The 24,032-nt window shown below is 38.4% G+C and overlaps 2 protein-coding genes across 9 annotated transcripts in view; one reads left to right on the top strand and one right to left on the bottom strand.

Annotated features, from left to right (window-relative positions):
• cdin1 (CDAN1 interacting nuclease 1) overlaps window positions 1-13,616 on the top strand; it is a 95,266-nt gene extending 81,650 nt beyond the window's left edge. For both annotated transcript variants that reach the window (XM_051868246.1, XM_051868249.1), the window contains one exon: window positions 11,966-13,616. In XM_051868246.1, coding sequence (XP_051724206.1) covers window positions 11,966-12,101 — 136 coding nt within the window. In that variant the 3' untranslated portion in view covers window positions 12,102-13,616. The remainder of the gene's footprint in view (window positions 1-11,965) is intronic.
• Window positions 13,617-21,372: 7,756 nt separating this feature from the next.
• meis2a (Meis homeobox 2a) overlaps window positions 21,373-24,032 on the bottom strand; it is a 68,834-nt gene continuing 66,174 nt past the window's right edge. For all 7 annotated transcript variants that reach the window (XM_051868235.1, XM_051868234.1, XM_051868237.1 and 4 more), the window contains exon 13: window positions 21,373-24,032. The gene's annotated coding sequence lies outside the window, so the exon portion shown is untranslated.

Here is a 24,032-nt window from a genome sequence, read left to right as displayed (position 1 = left end):
TAACTGTTGAACCGGGCTGTTTTCTTTGACTCTGTGTGTTTATGTGTCTGGTTTCCCACCCAGACATTCAGGGTCCAGCACTCAAACCAGCTGACCGGTGAGTCGGGCCCCGCGGGTCCCATGGGTCTCAACCTCCAGAACGCTGAACATTGAGCTTCACCCTCTGATTGTTGGTGAGATCATGATTTGATGCTTCTGAATGGGCAGGATCAAATATATATACACACACACAAGGGCTCTTTCCGCACCGGCTCTCCTATTTCTGTGTTGCCTGTAACGGCTCAGTATTATCAGAGTCGCTGTAAGGAAACGTTCAGATGCATGAAGGTGCTGACATGTTGATTTAGTCGCAGTTACACAAGCAGAGGTGGCGACTTGGACAAGAGCCAGACCTGTTTTCTCATTGGGCGCTCTCTGAATGGGCTTCACTTATTTTTAGGGTCCTTTTCCTGTGTGTTTTTTTTTTTTTTTTTTTTTCCTGGATGTCTGACAGCCAGCTTGCACACCTATTCATAAGCACTCTTCCTCTGGGAACGCAATGATTCAGATTCAGCGTTAAAATAAGATTTTAGTGTCTCATGACTTTTTTTGTTATAGAATTAGAGACACAAATCCCAGTTATTTGTATAGAGACTGTTAGAGCTTAGCTAGTTTTAAACAATGTTTTTATTGTGATTTGGTGACTTTTGGCTTCCATACAGATCTTACAACAATATCATACCGATATCAGCTCTGTTACCTTATTATTTTCACTCATTACAAACACTTGGACATTCCTTCAAATTATGAAACATAGGTTATGTTGTTTCCACAGCTGATTCAACAGCTACCAAAGTTATTGTTAGAAAAAATTATCGTTTGTCTTAAATTTATGGGAAATCCAGATCTGTCATTTCAACCCTGTTATCCAGTCTGGCATACAAACTTTTAAATGCTTAGAGTTTTTAATGTTTATAGAAAATTGCATGACAATCACAAATCAGGGTTTAAAACTGTATTCAGACATTTCTCAAGTTTTAGTAAGAGATTTGACATGAATAAAGTCAAATGTAGTTTCAAAGCAGCTTTACAGAAAATGATATTTAATGTTTATAATATATCTTCATGCCTTATAGTCGCGGATTAGAGCTGGACAGTAATATAGTTCAATTTTGCGACGATAAACAATCACACAGCCAAGATTTACTATTTAGTATACATTGTTTTACATGAGTGTACTGTATGTGGATAAACTTATATATATTTAAATATAGGAAATGTATATCCAACTTTATATAAAGAGCTAGGCGATAATATAGTTATGAATAGTTGCATGTCCTACACTGCAAATAAAAAAAAAAAGTTTTTCCTCAGTATTTTTGTCTTGTTTTCCAGTACAAATATCTAAACATTCTTAAATCAAGATACTTTTACTGGAGAAGCAAAATGAAGTTAACTGAAAACAGTCATCAAAATGAAGTGAGTTATAAATATCTCCCAATGGAGTCAGAAAATTTAAATTGATTTTTTGTATTGGAAAAATATTTTTTTGCGGTGTAAGCCTGATGGAGGTTTTCCAGGGTTCAGAGACTCCTTTCACTGATTAAAAAGTTTTAAAGATTTCTTTAATATTGGTTCCGTGTTGATGGAAAGTGGCAGACACTCGCGGCGTCCCAGCGGCTTGTTTATCTCAGTGGAGGAGGGTCTGGAGCCGCTGGTCACTCCAGCACCGAGGCGCCTGTGCTCGGGTTACACTGCAAACTGCTGCTGATTACAGCCCGAGCTGCAGAGGGGCTCGTCACAAATTGGAAACACATTAGCGAGCAGGGTTAAGAGCTGGATTAGACGCTACAGCCGGCCCGACACCGAATGGGAGGCCATTTGAAGGGATTTGTTTTGATGCCCCCTGAGAGAGCGGCTAATTATTCACTCGGGCTGCTGGGAGTTCAGCATAACAGGTTACAGGAGCTGATAATCCTGCCGTCAAACCACGTGATGATTCTCATAATGCAGTCTCATCTGGAAGCCAAGTGTTTTTTACTCGTTTGTCTTGACTAATTGATTGTGCTGTTGTTTTGCAGATATCATTTTGATGTTTTATTTTCTGCATTTTGGACTGGCTCTTAATTTTATTATGGACCATTTCATGCATCATGTCTGTGAAATGAAGTGCTGTAATGTAAAGAGTCTGTTAATGAATTCGCAGGAGCTCTTAATGAAAGCTTTTGCCCATTTCTGTGATGGAAAGCAGCACTGGGGGTCAATGGAGAGCTGAGCGCTCCACTCCGGCTGAACTGCAGGTCATCTGACACCCGATCTGAGGCGAGAGGTCAAAGGTCAGCCTCTTACGAGCCCACAGTCCATTGGGGAGCTTCCTCTGTAGTCAGATATGACCTGCACATGCTCCACGCAGGAGCTTTTATCATGGATCTTCATCTAAGCAGCAGCTCAGCTTCTTCAGGAACAAAGACCATGTCAGAAACATCTTTTACACTAACAGCAGCTAATCAAAATCTGTGAGATTTCAGCATCATTTCCCCCCATTTATTTGTTTCATACATCTATAGCTGGATGGATTTCTGCATGTGTCTTTCTGAGTGAATCTCTTGAAACCTGTCAACAGTAGTCTGGGTCACATTTCACCCCAAAATAAAGGCCAATTGGTTGGTTGGTTAGTTTTCAATATGGCAGTATTTTCATGACAATGAAGCACATATTATTATAGACTATTATAGAATGTATTATGAATCACTTTGAAAGTCTGTGTGTGTGTGTGTGTGTGTGTATATGTATGTATGTATGAGTATGTGTGAGTATGTGTGTATGTGTGTGTATATATATATATATATATATAATATATGAACCAGCGAAATATTAAAAGAGACCTTTTATGCCCCTTTCACAAGATGTAATATAAGTCTCTGGTGTCCCCAGAATGTGTCTTTGAAGTTTCAGCTCAAAATACCCCACAGATCATTTATTATAGCTCGTCAAATTTGCCCCTATTTGGGTGGGAGCAAAAACACGCTGTTTTTGTGTGTGTCCCTTTAAATGCAAATGAGCTGCTGCTCCCGGCCCCCTTTCCAGAAGAGGGCGGAGCTTTAACAGCTCACGCTTCGGTCGCTCAACAGCAACAAAGCTGGAGAATCTCACGCAGCCAAAATGAGGATTGTCAGTAACGGTGTTCAGCCTTACATTGTTCAAACCGGAGTCGACACTGATGGAGAGACTCAGGAAGAAGTTACAACTTTTAGATGTTTCTGAATGGTTACTTATTGGATAAATTTATGTAGTTGCTGTGGAGTTGATTCAACTCATTGACTAGCATGTGCCGTCATGTTAACCTTTTGTGCAAATCCAGCGTTGAATTAACCCTCGTTTGTGAAGCAGTCCGGCGTAAAATGACGGCATGATAACAACACTCTACTACAACAACTCTTCCTCTTCTCTGAAGCAGCACAACATGGCCTCGCCCCCTTTGTTGTGTGTAAATTTTAGGGTTTGTGATATCACTAACCCGGGAAGAAGTTTGTTGTAGTCCCTACCAGCCATTTGTTATTTAAAAAGTGATTTCTGTAAAAGAAAATATCTCTCTTTGCATTGAACTTTGAGCGTCGTAACTTTGCAGATGTTGTTTATGCTCAAACAGCAACATTACACACTAACTAAAGTTAAAAAAGTGAAATCATAATCAACCACCCCTTTAATAACTGATTATGTCAATGTATGCTTTTTCCTGTCAACTTTGTTGTTCTATGCATTTTTTTTTTACTTTTGCATAGTAAAATAAAACCTGTAGCTGTAATTCACCAAATAATTTTGGCAGTTAAATACCTTTAACCAAGTTTAGTGTTTTGTTCTTCTCTCGTATTTAACATTTAAAAAATATTTTTCTCACATTTTGATGGTTTCATCGAATATGTAGGGTCATTAAAAGCAAATATCCCCTCCAGACATCACTTTGGGACAGTACTGATGATTCCTTTTGATTAGGGTGAAGGTTAGGTATCTGCATATTCACCTTTCCTCCTTTTTCACTTCTGTCTGCCCATCACCTTCCCTTCCAAGCTCTCCATGCTGTCATTGCGGAGGAAATGATGTGGCTAAATCTGGAAGTGCCATCTCCAGTCATTATCACAGACAGGTCAGGCGTTTATTGGGTCTCACCTCACCGATAGCCTGGCGATCATTAATCCATAAGCACGAGATAATGAGCACCGAACAGATTTATGCAATTACGGCCACATGGCGGATAGAGCAGCACTCTTTAGCCTAACGCATTAATGAGCTTATCAATATGTGTCGCGGGTTCAGGGTTCGATGGGACTAAATGAGACGTGAGCTGTAAAGGCCCAGAGCGCCTCTCGTCCGCAGGGTCACGGATGTTTCCGAGGCTTTTAGATAGAACGCTTTAATCCTGCTTTAATCGCATCGACAGCTTTGCCACTGGAAGTAAATTTCACTTCCTCTGCGAACGGCCGCATCACGTCCGGAATGAAACCTCATCAAAACAGAAGCATAAACATGTCGTGTAGAGTTATATCTGAAGGAAGATTGCTTGCTCTTTACGGCCGTCTGTTCCAGCTTAATTACAGCGATTGTGTTTTGCCTATTGGTGGGTGTTGAAGAACAACAGCTCCAACAGAACCCTTTCCAGCATCAGACGAGGATGTCAGGATGTTCACCTTGTGATATTTATGGAGTAGGACACATTGTTTATTTATCGTCGTCCGTTCGAGGCCTTGTCTCATGCTCTCTTTAAACATCCTGTTTGTGTGAAGGCTTTTCATTATCGTGACCATGCTGCTGAATGCAGGCCCTCGGGCTGGTCCAGTGAAATATGCGAGACGCAGGTTGCGTGCTGATATCGGCTCGCTCGCAGCCTTGAGTCCCCCCCCGCCCCCTGCAACCCGGTTCAAGCCCTATAAATAAACACCAATTAATCACCAGCTGAGAGGAGAGGAAGCCCTGACCGCAGCGGTGACGGCCCTCCAAAACTGAACTCAGCGTCTTCTCAGTGTTTTCTCTTTGTCGGGGTTGATGTGGTCGTGTTGTGGAAGCAGACTTCAAGTGACCATTGAGTCACTTCATATTACGAGGGATGTTCCAGGTTCAGTCAGGATGATGAATCCATCAGGTTGGCTTTTTACCGAGTCATTTTCAGTATGTTACTGTGCCTTGTGTGCCAAGATGTGATTTTGACTGAACAGAAAGCTTGCCAAGTTTGCATCCTGTAATTTAGCAGAATACTTAGAACTGCCTGGTAAAATAAAAACATAATCCTCTGATTCACACCAAACAACTTATATAGGCTTTCATTTATAGACTTCCCAGGTAAAAGAAGAATCGATGACCGCACCTAAGTACTTGTAATTACCCACCTGTTTAATAAAAGTGTCATGAATGATTACTGGACTATAATCACCTAATCCTTTCCGATCAAATATAATTTTCATTTACAGTAAGGTGATTTGCGTCACACCACTGCGCAACGTTCCTAATTTCAGAATGATATTCAGATGTTCACCATCTTTTATCTAACAAACCCAGTATTGCGGTGTCATCAGAGTATTTAATAATGTAATTATTCTTTCAGTTTTTATACTAATACAATCATTTGTATATAAAGCAGTGAGAACGTTTCTGTTGAGCAATGTCAGAGCAGTTTAGATTAGTCACCACTGAAAACACCAGAATATGACGTGCCACTTTCCCATACTTTTTTAATCAAAATTATAATTAATCATTATTACAATATCAAGAGCAAATAATCAACGATAAGGATTTTGTCATAATACTGCAGCCCTACCCTGTGCTGTTTTTTTTTATTTTATTTTATAATTGATATACTTATGTAGGCTGTGTAAATTTACGTTAATCTCATAACATTATGCATTTGTCGTGTAAATGCCTGTATGCCACCTTTGAGCAGCGTTAAACACAAAAGTCATGTCAGATGCAGCTTCTGTTCCACCTTTGCAGTGTAAAGATGGTTTTTGTTGATGTTGATACAAGTTTTATTAGTAATAGTCTGTAGCATTCTGAAGTAGTTGGTTAAATTTAAGGCAAAAAAAAAAGTTTAATCAAGTAGTTATAAAAATTGCTCTTTTGAAGGTAAAATTGAAATTGAAGGTAAAAAAAAAAAAAAAAAAAAGGCCCTGGAAATATATGGGCCACTCTACAGAATTGGTTCAAAGTCAGAGTTGGAAATGTCTTGGAAAAAAGTTTTTTTTTTTTTTTTTTTTTTTTCCCTCTCTTTTCAATTTTGCAAATTGTATAATATCCAAGGTACAGTTAATTCTCATATTGTATTTTCAGAAAGTTTATATATATATATATATATATAATTTTATTTATTTATTTATTTATTTTTTTTCCTCACAGGTAAATCAATAACAATTACAATTTTATCAATATTATATATGTGTAATTTATGAGATTTGTTGTATTTTGAATCCAATCTTTCTTTGTAAAAGTCATAAAGTTTATCATACTGATTTCAAAGTGAAGGATTCATTAGTTTGAATATACATTGAACGAAACACTATAATAACATATTAGTTGATCATTCAATATACTTTATTTTTGACAAAACACCCCATGTTTCGGTCGTGACGGCACATTTTCGGTAGTGACAGTAATGTGTTGGTAGTGACCACATCACATTACTCAATTTTAACATACCAAAACACTAAAACATATTAAAATACTAATGATTTGCATAACTGTGCTAAAAATATTTTTATTTCCCCCAAATAAATGATTTTGTTCCCTTTTGTCACTACCAAAACAATGATGACATGTTTTGGTCGTGACTGTTTCGGTAGTGACAATTGTAGATACTTTTGAGCCGCTCAAAGATGCTAATAAGCACATGGTTATCTAACACAGTTCTGAACAGTTGTACACAGAAAAATGCTAAATTATATTTAAAAATATATATTTTAAAAAACAACAATGGAAAAAGTGCAAAAGTGATTCAATGTTATTTTCACAAGTTGAAATTTAGGGGTTAGGGTTCAGGACAGTCACCTCCCAATTGAAAGTACCCAATAAATGATGATTTTACATATATTAAGCTTACTGATATTTCAAATATTATTGTGGGATTCAATAGATAATAGAATAATCATAGTAGACATCTAAAATTTGAATAATTAAATGCTTTTTAAATGTGTGTTTTGGTTGTGGGACAGCAGTTTGCACCAATTCTGTAGAATGGCCCATATACTGGCCCTTAATGGAAAAGTTAAATTTCTCACCCTGAGTTAACACCCTAAAATTCACCTCTATTCTAAATGCATCTTATTGATCGTATTGTGGATGATTCATCAATGCAGGTTTCATTTTTATTTTTATTTTTTTATTTTTTGACCTGGTAATTTATATTCAAAATGTCATAACTGGCTCTTCCAGTGAAGCGTCAGTCTTCTCTCTAGTGATGTATGGCAGGATTTCTCCAATCATTTAGTGCACTTAAACCCCACCCCTGTAAGCTCACGCTCATCTGCATATGCTTCTGAGAGCCACGCCCACATCTCAACGTCCAATCATCAACCAGTGCATAGAACCAAGCCCCGCCCTACTTTTTTTTTTTTTTTAATAATACATTGCACTCAGATCTTTGTCACGATATGTAAGAAAAGATCTGTTGCTACCGCATCGCAACCTTAAAATACACAAATATATCCTCACTAACACATGACTTCTGTGCTCGAAACACTTACTGACTTGTGCAAAGTTACAATTATTATATTTTCAACTTTTTGACAACATAATGTTAGAAAAACCCTGCAAGAGCAGAAAGAGACGTGATGTAACTGCAGAGAGTAAACGTCATTCATGTGGAACTGCAGAGCCACTTCAGAATGATAATATTCCTCACGAACAAGAATGCATGTGATTTAACAAAAATACAAGCTATAAGCAAGATTTGTGATTTAAACTGAAGGACGATTTTAATTTTGTGTGGTCATGAACATCACTATCCAATGCTGTGGATAGAGCGTTGATCGCAAACTGTTTCTGTAAGGTGAAAATAGCCTGAAGCGGAGGGACGTTCGCATTTCAACGCAGCATGTTTAGATGTCAGAGCGTTCCTGCTTGGATGAAGAAAGGTATCCTCTGGAAGCTGCTGAGATCTGCCGGGTGAGCAGAGATGACACCACGGAGGGCTGTAATTAGTTATTCAATTATGCCGCGATTATGTGTGTGCATTGATGGGGAGGAGGCCACTCAAACGCCGGCTTACTCTCTCAGCACCTCCTTTCAGCTTTTTGTTCTTAAGTGCTGCGCTCTCATTAAAATGCCTTTTTAACCAGCATGGCACCTGCTTTAAAATCAAATGCGGGGCGCTCGTTACGCCTAATGGCAGCATGTCTGCCAGCGACGCTCTCAGCGGCATCCCACTCTCTCCGCCCGCCAAAGCCAACGCGCTCCAAATTAGCTACATTTCACAAACAATTTCACCGACTCGTTACGCAGTTAGATGTTTATTGGAAGATCACTGACTTCCCCCGAGCGATACTTGTGCCAGATTGAGGTGGCGAAGCGGTGGCCCACATAATAGACCTCAATTATAATTGGAGCCCTGTGTCCGTTTATGCCTTTATTTATGGAACCTTTGCATTGAAGTACAGCGGCCTTTGTGTTTTTGCCTTCAGAATGGAAGCTGTTTGGACGCCTCCCTCGGGGGTTACAAGTGCGTCTATTAAACCCCAAACCCTTCGCCACTGGTGGCATGACGGCACTCTATTGTTTGCTCCCGAAAGCTTGTTCTCTTGTATTTGGGTTGTTTTGTAACCCTGACTGATTTCAGACCCCAATGACATCAAATGAGCCCCTGAAATGAACTTCTTGTTTTCTCTTCAGATTCTTCTGACCTCATCAAAACCCAGCAGTCCGTAGAAGAATACAAGTCGTCTACTGTATGTCATCTTGTCCTAACCGATCTGAAGTCACAGTAGTTGGATTAACCTGGGTTTAAATTCAATACGGGCACATCCGAACTACTGTATGGCAGTAGGACATTTATGCATTCAATGACTAGATCAGTGTTCCTGTTGGGAAACACCGGAATAGATTGATTTAAATGAATGTATTCCCTCAGGTTTTTATTCCTTTTTCAAAATAATCTTATTTGTAATCCCCAGATTATTGTAAATCTGCAGTTTTTTTTTTTTTTTTTTTTTTTTTTTTTTTAAATCTAATTAGTATGCTGCTACAAACATAAAGAATATTATAGTCTGGTTGAATGATGGCTCTGTACTGTAGATAAAAGGGGAAGATGTGGCAAACTAGAAAACATGACGAAAACGGCAAACTGGACAATTTAATCCATTTTGTTTTGGAAAAACATTAAAGAAAGAGGCCGTTCTGCACACAGAATGATGAAAATTTACACAGAATATAAGAAAACATGAGGTAGAACTACAGAAAAAAAATCTAGAGTTTTTTTGTTGGAAAAGAAGTGGCAAAAATTATTGACTGAATCTTAGGTCATGATACATTTGAAAAATATCTGTACTTTTATAATAAGATTACTTCAATTAGATAAAATGCTCTATATGTTATTAATTTGCATACAGTATATATTATACTTAAATCTGGTTTGACATCCAAAGTGTCTAAGACTTTAACAATATTTTTCTGTCATATTTTGACACCTTTTATGTAATATCTCGATTGGAAATTGTGCTTGTTATATTTCTTTAAAATAAATTCCAGTTTTTATTGCCAATGAATGCCATTTTGTTATATAACACAAATATATTTTAATCGTGGCTCTGGTGTCCAAGTACTTTTTGGTGCTACTCAGTATGAATATTTAGTTGATATACAGGCATGCAGCTGTAATTATTTATTTTTCTTTGTAGCCCATTTCTGATCTTGGTTTTGTTTGTTTTAATCTGTTCAATCACGAAATAGACATGACTGTTATCAGTCAATTTGACTCATTGAAAGAAAATACTGTAAATCAAATCAAAGCTGTGTGTAGTGTACACTAATCACTCTCTGACACCTCAAACTAAAGTTGAACTTTTGATCATGTCTCATAAGGTCACAGCATATGAAATATCAGCCTGACACATCAATGTTAAGTATGTTTTTCAAGCTCTTAAAATGGCCTTGGGATCTCAGAGGCCTTACAGAACACCAGGGTCAATTAGTCAAAAATAACACTCTGATAATTCTCAGTGTTGAAAGCCCTTGATGAAGAGCGTTTTTCCAGATGTGGGACGAGATGCGTCAGAGCGCTGTCTTATCTGATCATCAGCACTTTTCAGAAGGTTCCTTGGCTTCTGTCTTTGTCTCCATACGTCACCATACTCACTCCACCTCTCGTGTTATAGCATGTAAATGTTTATATTGTATGTCCATAACATTTCCATAAAAAGAATGGGGATCTAGTACAAAGACTCCGGTTCGGTGATGAACTTACACTGCGTCTGTAAGCGCTGTTAGTTTTGGCTCATTCACTCAGTCGGGATACGTGACTGTAAATCAGTGTGTGCAAAAGAGAGCTGGACTTGAGCTGTAGTGTCCGTCTGATGTCAAGTCAGCTTTATTTCTACAGCGCTTTACACAGAACAGATTGTTTCAAAGCAGTAATAAACAGAATCAATGATGCAAACTTCATCAAATATGAGACAAATTCAGACTGAGCTGTAAAGCAGCTCTACAGAAGACAATAGTGTTATTATTCAGATTTATACTCATCTGATAATGTCAGTGCAGTTAAATCAATAATATTATTGAATATTAAGTGGCTTTTAAACCTTAAATAAGTGACAGTTGTAAGAATCGGACAGAAATGGAGAACAAAACCTTGTGTATATGGCACTATCCAATCTGATTGGTTGACTTGATGCACCTTCCATTTATTGTGGTGTCAGTCAGTGTTTTCCTGTCCAAGTGGACGGATCTTCCAGAGAGGATCAGACTTTATATTGACAGTCAAAAGTCTGCGTGAGACTGTGAAACTGTTCACACACACAGTTCAGTTTAGACTGACCTGATTCACTCTTGAATCGCTCACTCTCAGAACTGAACTGAACAGCTAGCCGTTGTCGAGTGGATTACTGACGGTTACCTGATGTTTATGTCAATGGTTGCTAACATTTGTTTTGTCAAAAGTAACAAAAACCAAACTGGTGCTTGACACCATCACTTCAGCGCTGAGCTCAACAGATTCCCTGCTGCATTTAAAGGATTAGTTCACTTCAGAATTAAAATTTCCTGATAATTTACTCACCCCCATGTCATCCAATATGTTTATTTCTTTCTTTCTTCAGTTGAAAAGAAATGAAGGTTTTTGAGGAAAACGTTCCAGGATTTTTCTCCATATAGTGGACTTCACTGGGGTTCAACGGGTTGAAGGTCCAAATGTCAGTTTCAGTGCAGCTTCAAAGAGCTCTACATGATCCCAGACGAGGAATAAGGGTCTTATCTAGAGAAACCATTGGTCATTTTCTAAAAAAAAATAAAAATGTATATTCTTTTTGACTACAAATGCTCATCTGGCACATGCATTACGTAATCACGTTGGAAAGGTCACGGGTGACATCTCATTTTCTTCTCCAAAATCATCCGATATTGTTTTTACCTTTTTTTGTAAAGGGCATTTGACTTAGTCTTTGCACGTTCGCTTTGTAAACACTGGATCGGTACTTCCGCCTACGTCATGCATGACCTTTCCAGCGTGATTAAGTAATGCGTGGAGCGTCGCAGAGCAGTGCAAGATGAGCATTTGTGGTTAAAAGTATATAAATTTTTATTTTTTTTAGAAAATGACCGATGGTTTCTCTAGATAAGACCCTTATTCCTCGTCTGGGATCGTGTAGAGCTCTTTGAAGCTGCACTGAAACTGACATTTGGACCTTCAACCAGTTGAACCCCAGTGAAGTCCACTATATGGAGAAAAATCCTGGAATGTTTTCCTCAAAAACTTCCTCAAACTCAAAGTGCAACTTTTCCCTGTTTGCAGGTTTGGTCCGGGTCTGGTCATCTACTGGTACGGGTTCATAGTGGAGCTGGACTGCCAGCGTGAGCGAGGGATCCTGCTAAAGGACGGCTTCCCCTCAGACATCGTAACCCTGTGTCAGGGGCCAGCGCGGAGCTGACGGGCGTCACGGGGACATTTGTTGGTGGGGAGGTGAATCCGGAAGCAATTTAGCTTTCCTGCAGTGTGAGACTACTGGCAAACATCTGCCGTGAACTCCCGGTGAACTCCAGCGGGTCGGGATAAAAACACTGGCGCCTCAGATCCTGCAGGTAATGCAGCACTGCCGTACGTCACTTTCATCTGCCCTCAGACGCTGGGCGGCTCGCGGTCCACTCAATGTATGATGGTGTTCAGGTGTAATAAAGATGACTTTTTCATATATTCTGTGTTTATCTTCTGAAGCTTAGAGTGACGCTCTCCAAAACTTCCTCTTCTGTTGAGAGCCGTAGAGAGATAACAGAGATATAAGAGCTTCCTGTCTGTTCTCTGTTAACCCTGTACATCCTGACATATGAGTCTCAAAATCTGTTTTTTAAAATGGAACACTTTATTAAACCTTTAGACGTTTAAAAAAAGTTTGGGTGCACTTTATTTTGATGGTCCCACATTCTGTTGACTGTAAGTAAATTAACACCTACACGTCAACTAACTCTCATTAGAGTATTAGTAAACTTTCTGCTTAATATCTGCTGACACTGTATTTTGATGCTCCCAACAGACATTCTACTAACTATTAGTAACTTTGCAACTACATGTCAACTTACTCTACTAACCCGAACACCTAACAGTCTACTAATACTCTAATGAGAGTTAGTTGACATGTAGTTTCAACATTACTTAGTCAACAGAATGTCTAAAAGGGACCATCAAAATAAAGTGTAATAAAAAGTTTATAGCTCATGTAGTCTGATATAGTGAGAATATAAAGGAAAAAACAGCTTAATTTCATTCAGAGGCTCAAACTGAGCAGAAATATGCAGTTTGGTGCAGATGCTGCCGATACTAACATGACAAAAATGTAAGATGAAATTCTGATGCTTGTAAATCAATGACATTTTTATAACAGTATAGCAGATACTTACATAAAATGCATATAAACGTGAAAAAAAGACACGTAAAACACGAGCTGAAGGAGGACGTTTGTACTTGAAAAAAGTGTAAACAGATCATGTTGATCATTTAAAGGCCTTAGAAATTTGTGTATCAGAATATAATACAGTAGCTTATAGGGTTAATCAGGACCTATCTCTCCTGTCCACTTTACAGAGCTCCGCTCATGAAGCGGTTCATGATTTGTTACCTTTAAACCTCTAACCCTAATCTGATCTTGATTTACACAGCCCTCACACGGGCCCCAAACACAAAGGCCCCCAGCGGCCCGTCAACGACAAGCTCTTAATGCAGTAGAGAAAGAAGTAAAACCACGGTGAATAAGTGAGTCAGTTCCTCTGGAGAGCTTCCTGTCATTGTGTTCTTGATGATCAGACTGTAAATTAGATTCTGCTCTCAATGTCCTGCCATGATGTTTCCATGTGCCCATGTTTCTGTCACATGGGCTGTTTTCATAACTGCCTGCTTTTAGATTCAGTGGTGAATCTAAAATGAAAATGAAATAAAAAATTGTCATTATTAACCCTCATGTCTCGAAACATGCCTCGTTCATCTTTGAAACATGAAGATATTTTTTAATAAAACCTCAGGCCATCCATTGAAAGTCTATTCATCCAAAACTGCGATGCTTCAAAATGTTAAGAGTTGGTAAGTGTGTTGTCAAAAGTACCGACCACGATACCCGTCTGTCCTGAAATTTTAAAAATGTGACGCTTTGAGTGCTGTTGAGCAGATTCGTAAACACCTCTGATTGGCCATTGAGTTCATGTGCTCAACAGATATGTCTGTGATTGGCCATTGAGTTCATGTGCTCAACAGATATGTCTCTGATTGGTCATTGAGTTCATGCGCTCAACAAATATGTCTCTGGTTGGCCATTGAATTCATGTGCTCAACAGATATGTCTGAGATTGGCCATTGAGTTCATGCGCTCAACAGATATGTCTCTGATTGGCCATTGATCATGCTCACATTGCTGAAGTCTCTGATTGGCCATTGAATTCATGTGCTCAACAGATATGTCTGAGATTGGCCATTGAGTTCATGCGCTCAACAGATATGTCTCTGATTGGCCATTGAATTCATGCGCTCAACAGATATGTCTCTGATTGGCCATTGAATTCATGCGCTCAACAGATATGTCTCTGATTGGCCCTTGAGTTCATGCGCTCAACAGATATGTCTCTGGTTGGCCATTGAATTCATGTGCTCAACAGATATGTCTGTGATTGGCCATTGAGTTCATGCGCTCAACAGATATGTCTCTGATTGGCCATTGAATTCATGCGCTCAACAGATATGTCTCTGATTGGCCATTGAATTCATGTGCTCAACAGATATGTCTGTGATTGGCCATTGAGTTCATGCGTTCAACAGATATGTCTGTGATTGGCCAATGAGTTCATGCGTTCAACAGATATGTCTCTGATTGGCCATTGAGTTCATGATATGTCTCTGATTGGCCATTGAGTTCATGCGCTCATCAGATATGTCTGTGATTGGCCACTGAGTTCATGCGTTCAACAGATATGTCTCTGATTGGCCATTGAATTCATGTGCTCAACAGATTTGTCTGTGATTGGCCATTGAGTTCATGTGCTCAACAGATTTGTCTGTGATTGGCCATTGAGTTCATGTGCTTAACAGATATGTCTGTGATTGGCTACAGTCATCAACACTTCAGAAACATGTTGTATACAGATATCAATGATGCTCTTCACTGAGAGCTTACACAGATACACACAGGAGCAGAAGTCTATCAGCTGACCGGCCTGCTTTCAAATGCTCTTGCTTTCAAAACGCTTTCAAATTCAAACACTTCCGCTTGCTTTCAAACGCTCCTGTGTGTCGATCAATGTAGCCAATCACAGTCATATCTGATGAGTGCATGAACACAAAAGCCAATTAGAGGTGTTTACGAATCCGCTCAACAGTGCTCAGTGTCACATTTTTAAAATTTCAGTACCGACTTGGTACTTTTCACAACAAGAGTAGGTAAAATAAATCCATATGAATGGAGTGGTTTAATCCATGATCACTGGTTAAAAGTTCGTAATAATTACCTTTTTTTTTTTTTTTTTTTTTTTTTCAAGGCTGCATTTATTTGTTCAAAAATACAGTATCAATGTTGAAAACAGTTGAGCTACATTCAAAAGTTGGGGTCAGTAAGATAAAAAAAAAAAGAAAAATTATTACTTTGATTAATCAAGGATGCATTAAAGACATACTGTAAAGACATTTATAATGTAGCAAAATATTCTATTTTAAATAAATGCTGTTCTTTTGAACTTTCTATTCATCATCAGAATCCTGAAAAATAAAATATATGATTTTACACAAACATCTGAAGCAGCAAAACTGTTTTCAACATTTATAATAATCAGAAATGTTTCTTGAGCATCAAATCATCATATCAGAATGATTTCTGAAGGATCATGTGACACTGAAGACTGGAGTAATGATGCTGAAAATTCAGATTTGATCACAGGAATAAAATACACTTTACTATATATTCACATAGAAAACAGCTGTTTTACGTTGTAAAAATATTTCATTGTTTTTACTGTATTTGTGATCAAATAAATGCAGGCTTGGCAGAAGAGACTTCTTTCAAAAACATAAAGTCTTACCCACCTAAGCGTTTGAACTCTAGTGTATATAGAGCTCATCAAATTACAGCGAACAGAAGCTCAGACATGCGTGTTCGACGTGTGAGAACGGTTGAACATCATACGGGAGAGTAAATGATGACAGAGTTTTCATTTTTGGGTAACTAACCCTTTGATGCTGAAGGTAAAGGGATCCCAAACTCTCCTAGATCAACACAAATGAAATGTGTTGGTGAAACACCTCAGAGACCCGTGAGCGGACCGTCCAGCCCAACATGAGTGCAGATTTCAGCATGTGGAGGTTTGGAGGGAACAGGAAGCAGATCAGCAGCTGTTTCTGCTCAGTCATTAACATATTCATCTCTCGGCAGAGCAGCAGGTGTGTTATTATGTGCTGCTTCACACACTCACATTCTCTGCTGGCAGTTAACTGCGTTTGTCTGATGGTCTTACGTCACGGCTGAGATTTCAACGGGGTAATCCAGTTCCATCAGCGCTCAAACACACAGCAGCCTGAAGCTCTTACTGAGGGAACCCAAATGATTATTAGCACTGTATCAATTATTACACAAGATTAACTAGATATAATGTGAGCTGTTCCCTTTACATTTACTTTACATGATAGTTTTATGGCTAAAATGGTGTTTTGTAGTCAGTGATAAGTTATAAATAAAAAAAAAAACAACTTTATAATATCTAATAAAACATTCTAGAAAATGCCATTCATTATAATTGAGACAAAAACTTGGTGGAGCTTGATGAGTTAGTCATTTATTTGATCAAAAATACAGTAAAAACAGTGAAATATTATTACAATGTAAAATATCTGTTTTCTATGTGAATATATAATAGTGTAATTTATTCCTGTGATCAAATCTGAATTTTCAGCATCATTACTCCAGCCTTCAGTGTCACATGATCCTTCAGAAATCATTCTAATACGATGATTTGCTGCTCAAGAAACATTTATGATTATTGTCAGTGTTGGAAACAGTTCATGTTTTTGTGGAAACCATCATACATTTTATTTTTCAGGATTCTTTGATCAATAGAAAGTTTGAAAGAACAGTATTTATTTAAAATATAGTCTTTTACTGTCACTTTTGATCAATTTAATGTGTCCTTGATGAATAAAAGTATTAATTTAATTCAAATAAAAAAATCTTACTGAAACAATACTGTATATTTCTGGGTGGAGTTTATATTTACATGCACTTATATTACATAATTTCTCGTTTGCACATCCCAGTTGTTTTGTCAGTGAAACGCACATTTGTCGAAATCTTGACATTTTTGAATCTGCTGCAGGAAGAGACGCTTGTTCTTCTGTCTAAATATTTGTGTGTGAACTGAAGTGTCTCAGATGGAGCTGCTGGGAAATCCTGATGTTTGAGGAACATGAGCCTCAGTGTTGAGAAGCTTTCCGCTCTCCTCGGCCTGTCACTGGATGTTCGGGTTGATTGTGCTGGATGATTGTGTTTTTGCTGGGGGGATTCAGTCAGTCCGGCCCCTAAAGGTCAACGGCGCGAGTGGCATTTGGGTTCTGACAGGCGACCCACATTCACTGATATTCATGTTCTGTCGGAGGCCGATCCGTCTGTCCATGAGCGACCGTCAGAGAACCGGAGAGTAGAAGAATGTGTGGAGATGCAGAGACGAATGACACACACACACACACACACACACATTCAGCTCAAGTCAATCAGGCTGTTTGGCTTTAGTGTGTGTGTGTGTGTGTGTGTGTGTGTGGTTTCTACATTATGAGGGCAAAATATCCCCACAAAGATGCCAATATCAGTCATTTTTTGATCCCCACGAGGAAAACAGCTTATAAATGTGTAAAGTGTGTAGGTTATGTATGTAAAAACAATGTAAGTCTGAAATATTTCCTGGTTTAGATGTCTGAATGAACACGTGTGAATGTGGAAGATTCACATTCATGATAGTAATCAATGGAGGCACTTTAACATTTTTCGGAAATACTTCTATTATATATTTATATAGTTACATATTTAAAGGGTTCACCCAAAAATGAAAATTCTGTCATTAATTACTCACCCTCATGTCGTTCTACACCTGTAAGACCTTCGTTCATCTTCAGAACACAAATTAAGATATTTTTGATGTAATCTGAGATCTTTATGACTCCTCCAAATAATAATCAACACTTTCAAGGTCCAGAAAGGTACTAAAGACATTGTTAAAACAGTCATGTGACTGCAGTGGTTCAACCTTAATGTTATGAAGAGACGAGAATACTTTTTGTGTGCGAAAACAACAAAAATAACGACTTTATTCAACAATATCTTCTCTTCCCTGTCATTATCCTTACACAGTAAGCACAGTGAAGGCTTCCGTGTTTACGTCCGAATGCCGGCTCAGTATTGGCCAAAGCTGATCACGTGATCAGTACGACACATGCGTGTGATGCTGACGCAGGAGCCGGCCAATAATGAGTCGACGTTCTGACGTAGAACCTGGAAGCGCAGGACGTAAACAACGTATGAGAATGACACAGAAGAGAAGATATTGTTGAATAAAGTGGTTATTTTTGTTTTGTTTTTGCGCACAAAAAGTATTCTCGTCTCTTCATAACATTAAGGTTGAACCACTGCAGTCACATGACTGTTTTAATGATGTCTTTAGTACCTTTCCGGACCTTGAAAGTGTTGATTATATTGCTGTCTATAGAGGAGTCATAAACCTCTCTGATTTCATCAAAATTATCTTAATTTGTGTTCTGAAGATGAATGAAGGTCTTACGGGTGTGGAACGACATGAGGGTGAGTAATTAATGACACAATTTTCATTTTTGGGTGAACTAACCCTTTAATGTTTTAATGTCTCTGTCTGGATGTAAGTGCGAATGATTTTTATTTTTTATTACGTTCTAATTATTAGTGTAATATGATCTACCTGTAAACTTTTTTAAGCATTTCACAAACTTGTGATTGTGTATGTATTATTGTCTAAAAATATATTATTCCTGGGCTCTTTAAAATATGAAAAATTGTTAGCATGTATTTGTGTTTCTTTATGCTCTACGAAATATAATGTAACATTTAACAAAAATGCAAAGTGTTATGAATCATTGCTCTGTGTGTGTGTGTGTGTGTGTGTGTGTGTGTGTGTGTAACGGCCCTCTGAACAGCACTGAGCTGAAGTGTGTGTGTGATGGTCAGTTTCTCCTGGTTTGTCGTGTGTTGGTGGTCTGAAGCTCCAGAGTTCTTCATGTCGTAGTTTGAGTCGCTGCTGTTACTGCCGTGAGCGACTGTGACGAACTGAAGCGACTCCTGACAGCAGATCCTGATGACTCTGGCGCTCACACAAACAGAGAAACACACACTCACACACTCTTACACACACACAGAAAATTAGGACATATAGATTTATGTTTTCATATAAAGCTTTTCATATAATTGCAAATATAGCACAGATGAACAGCAAACCTTCACCATTTTATGCATTAAAAAGATGCAGTTGTTTTGATTTCGTTCGCCTGTTGAGAATATTCCAAAATGTATTCAAAACTAAAAATAAATTCGCACACGCAGCTTTATGTATAATTTCTGTATTAAAGGTTATAATATACCTAGTTGTTATTATTATTATTGCTGCTGTATGAACGTGCATTAAAGCTTCAAATATTTTCTTTAGCCTATTTAAACGCTTGCTTGAGTCTCAGAAATCAACATTCTCAAATATAAATGTGTCACATGCAGATAAAAGATGAAACCCATCCGATACACTGACATTAATACATTTCATTTCATTAATATGACACAGTGACATTTAATAGTCATTAATTGTGAAATAATAATGTCACAAATAACTGTGAAAGAATAATGTCACAAAAATAGCATTAATATTTCGATGCTTCTGTTCTTTAATACTCGTTGACCCGTGAGAGGATGATCACGATCTGATCTTCATCCTCACCTTCATTAAACACGATCGTTCACGAGCACAGGAGTGAAGTGCTGCAGACTTTACTGAGGGACAGTTCGTTCACGCTGATGTTTCTGCTGCTTTAATGAACGCGCGCGCGTGCCCGTGTGTGGAATCATTACTTTTTAAAAGAGATATTCTGGTTCGTTCGGATAATTTATAAAAATAAAGAATGAGATGCAGAAATACTTCGTCACGCCCTTATTCATTCATTTATGCTCTCACCCAGAAGGGGTCGCTGCGATATTGAGCCCCGGGGTTTGTTCTCAAACACACACACACACACACACACACACACACACACAAATAAACATTCACATATACTACAGTATTTCTGTGTCACTTTTGTGAAACTCGCAGCCTTATTTTCTGATATTATTTCATAGAATATCTTTTTTTTTTTCTCCAAAAAATAGAGGTTTCAGTGATTAAAATGTTTGCTCCTCCGTCTTTAATTATTCATTATATCATTTTTTAATCATTTTAAAAGTCAATAATGGCGCAAAATGTACGGCCATTTTGTAGTACTTATTATTATTATTATTATTATGATTAATACCATACACAAGAACAACAGAAATATAGTACTGATATACAAGGAGAAATAATCCATTTTGTGTTGCTGCTGTTTGTGTGACGTCAGATCGCTGGAGATTCTTCATCACTCATGAACTTCATCATCATCATCATCACACGCAGAAATTGAGACTCCTGAGCTTACTCGAGAATAATAATCCATATATAATAAATCAAAATTTGTGATTCTTCATTACTATGTCAGTAAATAGCCTAAATAAAAAAAAGACGAGACTTTTAAATTAACTATAACCATAATCACAATACTGACATTAAATAACAATATTAATAATAACAATAATAGCACATATTTTTTCCCCAGACTTTTATCCTGATACTGTAGGCCTGTCACAGATATAATCACAGACTCAAAGCGTCGAACAGATCATAAGCGCTTTAAAATCTTCGCCGTCGTCGGTGTGAAATAAATATATTTCCGTGTGCTGGAGTTATTAAATAAATCTTCAGCTATTAATTATTAGAGATGTTTCTGTCGGTTCAGTGTGAAATAATGACACTCATTGAGACGGTCGGTGTTTGCTGTAGTTTGAGATCATGTGAAGATTTTCAGAGCAGATCTTGTTGTTTTACTCCGGTTTAAATGAAGAACAGAGAGAGAGAGAGAGAGAGTCGCTGCTTCTCATGCGGCATTATTCCCCTGCATGTGCTTTATTGATCAGTGACTGTGAGCTAATGTCATTATCCTCATCAATAGAGAATCACTGTGATGCTGACAGTGATTAATGATCAGGGGCCTCTGCGCGTGACCCCCGGGGCCCCACAAACACTCTCACAAACACACACACACAAACACACAGCAGATGCCGAACAGGAGCTCTGCGTTAAATGCGATACATGTAGAAAACAAGTGTGTGTTTCACTGTTCGTTATCAGACTGTGAACAAACACGCGCGTGAAAATAATCCGATGCGAATGTACTTGCTCACTCTCTCCCTTTTTAGCCTATTTATATTTTTTAGTTTGTCTGCTTTTGTGTGTTCTCACATTCCCGTGAGTCTGACATGATGATGATGATGATGGTGAAGGCTAGATCATCCATCATTCCTGTCACAGACGCAATTCAGTCCACCTCCTGTCCCCTATTAATATTAAAATCAGCTCACAATGATGCCGTCCTTCCTTTCACTTTTCTTTTTTCTTTCTTTCTTTCTTTCTTTCTTTCTTTCTTTCAGCTCATAATATTCTACAATTTCAAAATAAATCTTTTGCTAGTCATTTTTTTTTTTTTTTCGAATGCGTATTAATTTAACCATTAAAATTATACATGTCCGTTCGTGATTCTTTGTGAATAAATGCATAAAGATTTGCGTTTTGCGCTACGCGCGGTGCAATTTATTCCGGACATTTTAATATACGTTTAAATCATTATTTTTATATAAGCCTGAATGAAGCTTTGAACGCGTGTTTATTAGAAAATGTTCGTGTAGAAACAGCACACCACCGTGATAAATTTTAATGACTGGATATTTAGATATAGTTATACAATTTCAATGTTATTATTTTGTAAAATAATTATTACCGTTGCTGTAAAATTTAATTATTAATAATAATGTAACCGGGCTCTTTACAAATAATTAAAAACCTCCTGCTTTGGGGAAAATACCAAGATTTTCTTTTCATCCATCGAGCTTTAAAAAAAATTAGACATTCTGTGCAAACGAACCCTTCAGTAAATATTCAGAAAAACATATTAAACATTAAAGTATTGAAGAAAGATCAACCTTCACATCAAGCCCTTGCCTTTTTTCCACTAGAGTTTTCTGGAAATGTTTTAATGTGTTTCATTCGTTGTGTTCATTAAGCACGTGCGCGTCGTCACCGCAATTAATCGTTTTATTAGAACGTATATTTGGCGTTTATAATAACGCAGTGATGTTGTGTGAATGCAGCTGCAGTGCGGCGGTCAGACAGCAGGAGGCGCCGCAGAGACTCAAACCTCCTCCAGCCTCTCACTCGCTCATCTGAAGATCATGGCGAGACCAGCACTGTCCATTCACCCCCTCAAAACCCCTTAAACCAGCTCAAACAGCCGGTGGAAGCTCTTGTGTTTGGTTTCTATCAAAACAAACATCTTAAACGGAGGATCGATCTTCAAGAACACTGAGCCCTTAAACAACAACAATACTGGGAAACTGTTCGCCATGTCCGATGTTTGTAGGCTAATCATGTTAAATAGGATTTTATGCCATTTCCACGTCTGAATTTGCAACAACACACTGTACAGCACACAAGAATCTACCAAAATCAAAAATGAAATATTTATTACAGCATTTGTGACTGAACACCTTTGAAACATTACGCCACAGTCCTCATACAAGTATTGAATGTATTTCTGACAAAGCTCAAGGGAGACAGTATTTCATCTTCTAGTGAGGAGCACGTGCTGAGAAAGGAAGGGGAAATCATGGACATACAATATCAATGCCACAGCAGATCTGAAACTAGCAAAAACATTCGTCTTCAATTGAGGTAAACACATAGAATATCTAACATGAAACAATTAATAGACTGAACTCTGTACGAAGTTTCTTACAATATTCTCTCAGCTTCTCTCCGAGCTTTGAGTTCATAATTTAAGTTCTCTTTTTTTTTTTTTTTCATCCTTTTAAAGTTTTTCACCGCGTCGACCGTCGATCGCTTCTCTACTGTACGTGCCAAAGAATTCAGAGAATCCGCGTATCGCTATCGTCCGTATGGCAGATTATATATATATTGATCCCCAGGCGTGAAACTGCTGCAGGATGTTGGTTTTTCTCGAGGATACGCGTCCTTCATAAGGCTCTTACTCTGAGAGTCCAAGATACAAAATTAATAATAATAATATTAATAATAATAATATTAATAAAATAAAAACGTATAAAAGCAACACAATCCAGTGCTTGGGCAATTCAAACGAAGAACTTCACCTACAGGGCAACATTCATTCATGGACCAAAAAAGGGGGAAATGCATGACGAAAGAAAGAGGAGGGGTCACGTGAAGAGAGCGGGCTTCAATCGGCGGGAGAAACTCTGAGTCTGGTGGAGGAGGAATCATCGGTTACTGTGGTCCGTAACGGGGCGCTTTCTCTCCCGTTATTGCTGCGATCGGAGCTTCTCTGCTTCGGGGATCAGCACACACAGTGTGAAAAACAGGGCAACGATTTACTCTAGGACTAGCTCATGAAACATAAAGTGAGTGATAAAAATGTACAAGATTTAATTTAGTTTCTATGCTTTTATACTACAGTAGTTTGAACTCTTGGAGTCTCTTTTTTTTTTTTTTTTTTCTTTCTTTATCATGATGTGTGTGTGTGTGTGCACGTGTGTATTTTTAATAAGTTGAAACATCCTCTGTTGATTCGAACAGACACCCAAGACTTTACAAAGTGTTTTCGTCAGCTCTTGGTCCTCCAGCAACGAAAGTAACAAAATTCACAAGATAAAAAAACGATCACAGCTCGTCTGGAATTCCACGCGACATTCGCCGTTTTCTCTTTTCCTTCAAAAATCTTTCGTGGGGTTATTGTCCAGTTCATCCGTGATGGTGTTGGTCGGTTCCCTTCGGTCATTGGCCGGTCCAGCAGCGCTGTGGTCAGGGGGGGTCGGAAGAGTCGTGGTCATTTCTGCTCGAGGAGGGGGCCTCCGCGCATTAGCATGGCCGCACGGGTCGGAGGGTGAAGAGGAGACAAATGCAAGAGACGAGGGGCTTTCGGTGGAGGGGGGTGGGTCGGTCAGTCGGTGATGCCATGCTCATGCCCACAGGACCACGCTGAGGTGCAAACTCCCCCGGCACGCCTCATGGAC

The sequence above is a fragment of the Ctenopharyngodon idella genome, chromosome 17, assembly GCF_019924925.1.
Source record: "Ctenopharyngodon idella isolate HZGC_01 chromosome 17, HZGC01, whole genome shotgun sequence".
In the NCBI taxonomy this organism is placed as follows: Eukaryota; Metazoa; Chordata; class Actinopteri; order Cypriniformes; family Xenocyprididae; genus Ctenopharyngodon; species Ctenopharyngodon idella.
Note: the sequence above shows the minus strand (reverse complement) of the source record. Positions and strands in the feature narration are given on the sequence as shown.